Source organism: Pteropus vampyrus, unplaced genomic scaffold (genome assembly GCF_000151845.1).
Source record: "Pteropus vampyrus isolate Shadow unplaced genomic scaffold, Pvam_2.0 Scaffold620, whole genome shotgun sequence".
Lineage (NCBI taxonomy): Eukaryota > Metazoa > Chordata > Mammalia > Chiroptera > Pteropodidae > Pteropus > Pteropus vampyrus.
The window spans coordinates 163,484-170,827 of NW_011889401.1; the positions used below are offsets into that span (position 1 = coordinate 163,484).

The following is a 7,344-nucleotide window of genomic DNA, read 5'->3' on the forward strand; positions in this document are numbered from 1 at the left end:
GCTCCCACAGAGGCCACTCGCTGCCACCCGCTGGCCCCGGGGTGACCCATGGCCATTAGCCTGCAGGCCGCAGAAGCCCCCTAGGCCCCCACAGCTTCGCTTCCCCCACTCTGCCTGGCCCCCAGAGGCCCAGGCGGAGGTCAGCACTCACCCAGCCACTCCCCTGCCATGCCCGGCCCCAGGCCCCGCAGCCTCTCCGCTGAGAGCCCTGTGTTTCCCCGGAGGTGGCTGCTGCCCTGGGGTGTCATCCATCCCTGTAAGCGATACTGGTGGCAGTCGGCAGATGCCGGAGCAGTGGCTCCTCCCCGCGGGGGACATGGGGGGGCAGCCCCAGCCCCAGCCGCCTCTGCCGCCTGCCCCCTGCTGGCCCTCTGCCCAGCTGGCTGCTCTCCTTGTCCCCACCCCAGCACCTCCGTCCAGAGCTGCTCTGCCACCCTCGACCCCAGCCCAGTGGAACTGCAGAAGTGACCTGAGTGGCCCCCTCACGTGGCTGAGTCCCAGCACCCCTGCATGTCGCCATCCACTAGAGACCCGCCGGTCACAAGAGCACACGGCCCTGGCTCTTTTCTGACACACAGATGTGCACGCCCACGTCCCCAGCCACTGACTCCGTCTCCTGAGGCCAAATGACACCTCACGTGGAGCGCCTGCACACCTTTCTGTCCCCCAAGTGCCCCACTCAGAGCGACGGGCAGCACTGCAGCCGGGGTCCTCGACCCCCTGTGAGCCCCAGGGTGCTACTTACACGGGGCGGGTGGGGGCCCCGGGAGAGCCAGGGACAGGCAGGGTGGGGGGCCCTGGGCTTCTGGGGTCCCCGAGCCCCTCCTCACCGTGTTCAGGATGTCAGAGATCCTGGGGGCTGGGGGAACAGAACAGACGTGAACATGAGGCGGGCGGGAGGGACACAGGACAAGGACCTGTGGGCTGACCAGCCAAGCGGGGTGGTGCATGGAGGGCGAGGGAGCTGGGAGGCCGGGGGGGACGTGGGGGGACATGGATGTGGGGAGACAGAGGGGGTTGTGGGGGGACATGGGGGGACGTGGGGAGACATGAGGGAACATGGATGTGGGGAGACAGGAGGTTGTGGGGGGACGTGGGGGAAATGTGGGGGAAACGTGGGGGAAATGTGGGGGTGGAGGGGCCCCGGGGACGTAGGGGGACACTGGGGGTCATGGTGGATGGAGAGGGGCAGCGGGGGATCCGCGGGGTGGAAAGCTGTGGGGAGCAGAGGAGGCCATCCACTCCGGGAGGGGCCGCCTGGTCCAGGGGGGCTGAGGCGACAGCCGAGGGCCCTGGGCGGGCCACGCAGTGGGCGGGGGAGAGGTGAGGACCGAGGCCTGCGGAGGCGCAGTCTGCCGGCTGGTAGCAGCCCCTTCCTCCCCCTTGGAGGCCACAGGCGTGTGGACGGGGAGGGATTTCTGACAGGGAGGGGTCAGTGTGACTGGAGACGGCCTGAGGCAGGCAAGGAGAACAGGCCAAGGCTGCCTGGGGCCTAGGAGACGGGCTGGGGGAGAGGCTGGGCTGGGGGAGAGGCTGGGCTGGCCAGCGGTGCAGGCGGGAGGTGGGAGGTGCGGTGTGGGCTGCACTCTTTCCAGGCCTCGGGCAGCCTGGCCTGCGGGGCAGCTGAGGCGTGCGTGGCAGGGTGCAGGGGGCCACTTCGCAGCAGGGCCTGCGGGCCTGGGGCTCTACTTACACGGGGTGGGCAGGGGGCCCTCGGCTTCCAGGGTCCCCGAGCCCCTCCTCATTGAGCTCGGGGTGTCAGGGACCCTAGGGGCTGGGTAGACAGATGAAATGTGAGTAGGAGGCGGATGGGGGTACACAGGAGAGGAGGGGGCAGGAGACAGACAAGGTGAGGACTCGGCTGGAGAACCCCAGACCAGCGACGAGCTCGGGCCACCCTGAGACCACACGGTGGAGCCTAGGGGCTCCTGGGGACAGCATTGGCCCGGCCCACCCAGGGCCCTGTGTCACAGTGGGGGGCGTGAGGCTGACTCAGGACCACACAGGGCCGGGTGTGGGAGGGCGGCGTGCGCCCCCGGGGGGCCTCTCCACTGAGGCCAGGTGTCCCTGGGTGCGCCCGCCCTGGCTGACAGGCCAGCCAGGCCTCGTGGGGACAGGTTTGGCCCCCTCCCTCCCGCCTACAGGCTCTGGGTCCCCCGAGGGCCACACCCAGGAGCGGGGAGGGGGCGGCCCCGTGCTGATGGCTCTGCCTGTCGCAGTCTGGGGAGGCTGTGTGAAGGAGACTCTCACTGTGCCCAGGGCCGAAGCCCCGTGCTCACAGCCACTCGGGGGCACGGGGGATGTTCGGGACGGAGCAGCCGAGCAAGGCGCGTATGGCCTTTGCCCCCCAGACTGGCAGTGGCTGGCTGTGGTGCCCTGGGCAGTCCCGAGGGCACGTGCGTGCGGTCAGAGCGTCAGGCAGCCCCGCGGGACAGCAAGCGTGGGCGTGGGGTCCTCTGCGCCCCGCCCAGAAGCCACGGAAGCACCCCCCCACTGCCTGCCCACTTATCAACAGCCAGCCCAGCACAGTCTAAGGCTAAGGAGCTTTGGGAGAAGCAGCTGAGCAAATCCAGCCGTGAACTCGTTGCCTCCTGGGAACTGGGTGCCTGTGGACGCTGGGGGCCAGAGCGGAGGACGCGGGGGCGGCTTCTGCTCGCCAGGCTTTGCTGGACGCTGTGCCTAGGCTGCCTGGCACCTGTCCACACGCAGGTCAGCTCAGTGGACACGTCTGAGTCACAGACCCCAGCATGGAAACCCATGTGCTGCTGGCCCCCTGCTGGCCCGCTGCGGGTGGGGGGCACACACGGTACCTCTCGTGTCCTCGTCCTCGATGGTGGTGTGGGCGCTGTCGGATGACTCCTGGGGAGACGCAGGGGGCAGCGGGTCAGCTGTGGCCTCTGCCCCCATGGGGCCTGGTGATCAGAGGTCCAGGACGTGGCCTCCCTCCCAGAGACCCACAGCCATGTGGCAGCTTCACGTGGCCCCAGGGGTCACCCGTCCCCAAGGTTCGGCTGCCCACTTCCCCACGGCCAAGGGCCCCGTGTGTTTGGAGGACCCCACAGACATTCGGCTTCTTCACATTCTGAGGCTCCTGCTGAAGTGTGAAGGCACTCACAGCCCGTGCCTTTGGGCAGATGGGGCAGGAGGCTTCCAGCAGGTTCTCAGGAGCCTGGTGGGCCAGACTACAGCTCTACCCACACCGTAGGAGGGGCTGCCTGCCCCACCCAGTCCTTCGCTGTCCAGCTGGGCCTGGCCTCGCCTCTCCAGTGGCCTTGGAGGGCTCAGACACAGCCCTAGTGCAAGCACCCCACTCGTGGCTTGCTGCCCCATCCACCTGTCACCAGGTCCCCAGAAAGTCTGCTTGCTCCTTAGAAGGGACATCTTAACAGGAGCTCTCTCTAGTCCCAGCGGGACGCAGTGCTCCAGGCTCTGGGCGGGAAAGGGGTCTGCAGAGCGTGGGGCCGGGTCACGGCACAGCCCTGGGAGGCTGTCTCGAGATCCCTCACGGGGGAGATGGGGCTGTCACTGCAGTCACAGGGTCCAGGAGAGACCCGCTCCTGGCCATGAGGTCACCCGGGTCCCTCATGGCACCTTGAGTCTGGGCCAGCTGGGAGGCAGTGGCCACAGTCCCCCTTGGTCCCAGCCCATGGCTAGGGTGTGGGGGTTCCTTTGAGGAGCCCAGGCCCAGGGGGACTCCAGCTGCACTCCTGGGGGCAAATGGCTGCCCTGCCCCTGCCCTGAGGGCCACCCCCTCCCGGCCCTGGTTAGATGCCCGCTGGGCGGGCGGCGGTGAGATGGGTGAGGTCTGTGCTGTCCCCGACCCTGACCCTGACCCCGATGCTGACCCTGGGCGTGCCTGGCAGCCCACGCAGCCCCTCCCCCGGCCCCGCGGAGGGCCCCGTGCTCCGTGGCTCCTAGCTGTGTTGGGCCTGGTCTCTGCCAGGGTGGACTGGACAGGGCAGCTGGGAGGGTCCTGAGAGTGGACCTGCTGTAGACAGCAGGCCCTGGCTTGTGTCCCCAGTGGGCTTGGTGACCACGGCCCAGGGGCAGCGCCCAGGGCCTCTCCCCGCAGGAGCAGCCGCGTAGTCGTGGGCTGTGTCCTGCGCGGGAGGGATCGCTGCACACCTGCCCCCTGATCTTGGCACAAAGGTTTCCCAGAGCCACATTCGGGACCGTCCAGGGGGCGGGGGTGGCTCCTGGCCCTGCGGAAGCCCCGGGGGGGGGAGGGGCGTGCAGTACCTTGATCCCGTCCACTGGGTTATGAATGACTGTGGTTTGAGGTTCCTACGGGGGAAGAAAGCACAGAGGGAGAAGAGGGTGAGAAGAGGGGCAGGCCCCTCGCCAGGAGCCTGGCGGGGAGGGGGAGCACAGCACTGGGGGATGCAGGAGGAGCGGCTGTGACAGGGGCTGGGACGGGGCCAGTGGGAGGGAGCCGGCCAGCGAGCCCCTTGGCGGGGAGGGCGATGGCGGGCACAGGGCCCAGGGCAGCGGTGAGGAGATGCAGGGGGCCTGCCAGGCGGGCACTGCCCCGCATGCCGCCAGCCCCAGCCGGCACGGACCGGGCCCAGGCTGGAGGGTGTCATGGGGCTGTGGCAGCACACAGGTCCAAGACGGGGCTGGCTGTGAGGTCGCGTGTGGGACCCTCCCGTCCTGGGCCCCGGCTGCTCCCACATACTGGACGGCCATTGGGCAAATCCAGCCTTCCCATGGGCAGTCTGGGTCTGGCTCCTGGAAGTGGGGCTCAGGGCCCGTGGGGTGCCAGACGTGCTTCCAGCAAGCAGAACTGTGGACCAGCAAACCCCAGTCTCCTGGGACGGCCTGCTCCACAGTGCCCACCAGCCACAACCCTGACAGCCAGCCGAGTCCCCTGGCCAGAACTCCCCAGGTGAGGCCCAGAACCAAGGGGCCCTTTGATCTGTGTTCACCTGCCCCTCCCCAGTGAGGAGCCCCTCCCTCTGGGCAGCCACAGGCCCGCATGGCCATGTGGGTGTCTCCACCCTTAGCTGCCTCCGGGCCCGCTGGACATGACCCGGGTGGGAAATCACCAAGGAAGACCAACCCCCTCCTTCCTGGACAAGAACTAGAGTCACCGCAGCACTCAGGAGAGGCAGGGCTCCCCCGCCGCTGACCCCTCACTGTACCCCCTGCTCCCGGCTCCCCCGCCGCTGTCCCCCTCACCGTCCTCCCTGCTCCCGGCTCCCCCGCCGCTGTCACCCCCCTCGCCATCCCCCCGTCCCCCCACAGCCTGGCTCTGGGCCCGGGGGCGCACGGAAGGCACGGGAGGAGCGAGAGGCAGTGTCCTGGGCCCATGTCTTGGCCTCGCTGGCCGCCTGGAAGCCTCTTGCTACTGCCCACCAGGCGGCATGGCGGGAGGCTGGCCTGTCCTCTGCTGCTGAGAGGGACTCCCCGCACGACCCCTGCCCCTCACCCAAGGGGCAGTGGGGGCAGTGGAGGCGTCCATCAGAGGCAGGCTGAGGGCTGGACCCCACCTTCACCCCCAGCCTGCTGACAGGCAGGGGGCAACAGGAGGGCCAGGAAGTTGGGGGCTGAGGGGCTCAGTACCAGGGCGGCCGGAGGAAGCGTCCCCTTGGGGCTGGTGGCAGCTGCGCTGTTCTTGGTGCTATTCGTCTGGGGCTGTGGGGAAGACAGAGAGCGGAGCCTTTAAGGGGAGAAGGGGTGGTCACACCCCATCCTGTTCTGCCCAGCAGGAGCCTGGGGGTGCGCCCAGCTGCAGCCCCCACCCCCCTGAGCTGGGGCCTCACCTTCACTCCGTCCGCTTTCTTGTTGAGTAGACTCTTGGCTGCTGCATTGGGAGGAAGCGGGCATGCTGAGTGAGGGGCTGTCCACTGCACCCCCCACCCCCATACGAGGCGGCCTCAGGGGCCTGCAAGGTGCCAGGGTCCCCTAGAGTGAGTGCGGGGGTGGCCGCAAGGCAGGGGCGGCTTCCACACCCTGTTCTGAGCAAGGCCGTTCTGGGGGACCCACTGGGGAGGGCTGGCCAGCGCTGCTGGAGGACCCCCACAGTCCCTCGGCCCCCAGCACCTGCGCGTTCCACAGAGGCAGAAGGAGAAGTCAGCTTACCTCAGGAGAAGGGAAGGTGAGGCAGGAGGAGAGGGAGGGAGGAGGGAGAGAGAAGACAGGTTCGCGTCAGCTCGAGCGGGAGCAAGGCTGCCCAGGGCCCTGCCCGCCCTGCCCGCCCTGCCCGCCCCCTCGCCAGGCAAGCGGGGCCCCGCGCGGGGCTGGTGCAGCTTAGACAAGCAGCTGAGGGTGGCACAGCCCACACCGCCGGCTCCGGAGGCTCGTGCTGGCCAACCCTGAGCGGGGTCTGCCTGCCCCGAGGGACGGGGCAGCCCACAGTGGGCCTGGGCCAGACCCCTCCTGCTGGAGCACCCTGGGGGTGCGGCCTCGGCGAGCACAGTGGACAGCCGGGCACTCAGAGCAGGGAGGCATAGACCCCGCGGGCACCATCAGCATCACTCGGGTCCCCTGAGGCAGGAGCTTGGGGTGAGCCCTCACGCCCTCTGAGCGGAGCTGACATTGCTGCGTTTGGACAAGCGCTGGTTGGGACCCCCACAGCAGTGACCAGGCTGCTGGGCTGCTGCCCGCCACCCACCGCCTGCCCCAACCAGGCCCCCTCAGTCCCCGGGGATGTGGGTGGCGGCTGCTCTGAGCGGCGTCGGCCCCCCCCACCCAGGACGGTCGGTTCTCTCAGGAGGTTCTCCCAGGACCCTGTGGCAGAGCTGCACCAGCAGCTCAGCTCCTGGCCTGTCCCCTCGGTGGGCCTCACCCTGTGAGAGGTGTCACAGAGCCCAGCGAGCCAAGGGGCTGCGTGCCGTCCTCTTCCTCAGCCCTGGGACCTTCCAAGGGTGAGACCCGCCCAGGCAGCCAGACTCAGGACTGCACCCTGATGCCCTGGTGGCCCTGCCCTCGGGCACCCCAGGACCAGAAATGCCACTTTCCTGGGGCCACATGAACACTCCCTTGGTGGCAGCTAGATTCTGCCTCCCCGTCGCTCAGCACGGAAGGACAGGCTTGCCTTGCGGATATGAACTTGGGTCTCCAGGCCGACAGCCCCATTCCTGATGAGCACGACCCTCACCTCCCCCCTGGCTTGCCTCTGCCCTTGTCTGAGCCCCAGCACACAGGGGGAGCCCGATGTCCCCTCGAAGACGAGCCGTCGGAGATCGTGGAGCCCAGAGACCCTGTGCATGCTGGCTGACCAGCTGGCCAGACAGCACCCGAAGCGGAGCAGCGTCCAGCCCGCTCTGAAGGAACTGGCCTTGGAGCTGAGCGGGCAAGCAAGCTGACCTCGCTCTCTAGTTTAAGATGCGCGGGTTGGGGGAT

General features: G+C 68.7%; 1 protein-coding gene across 1 annotated transcript in view; it reads right to left on the reverse strand.

The window, feature by feature from the left end:
• Nucleotides 1-7,344, reverse strand: part of CAMK2B (calcium/calmodulin dependent protein kinase II beta) — a gene marked incomplete at its 5' end in the record, with an annotated part of 21,169 nt that overhangs the window by 7,821 nt on the left and 6,004 nt on the right. Inside the window, 4 exons of the mRNA XM_023525755.1 lie at nt 2,811-2,859; nt 4,240-4,284; nt 5,563-5,634; nt 5,763-5,803. Coding sequence (XP_023381523.1) covers nt 2,811-2,859; nt 4,240-4,284; nt 5,563-5,634; nt 5,763-5,803 — 207 coding nt within the window. The remainder of the gene's footprint in view (nt 1-2,810; nt 2,860-4,239; nt 4,285-5,562; nt 5,635-5,762; nt 5,804-7,344) is intronic.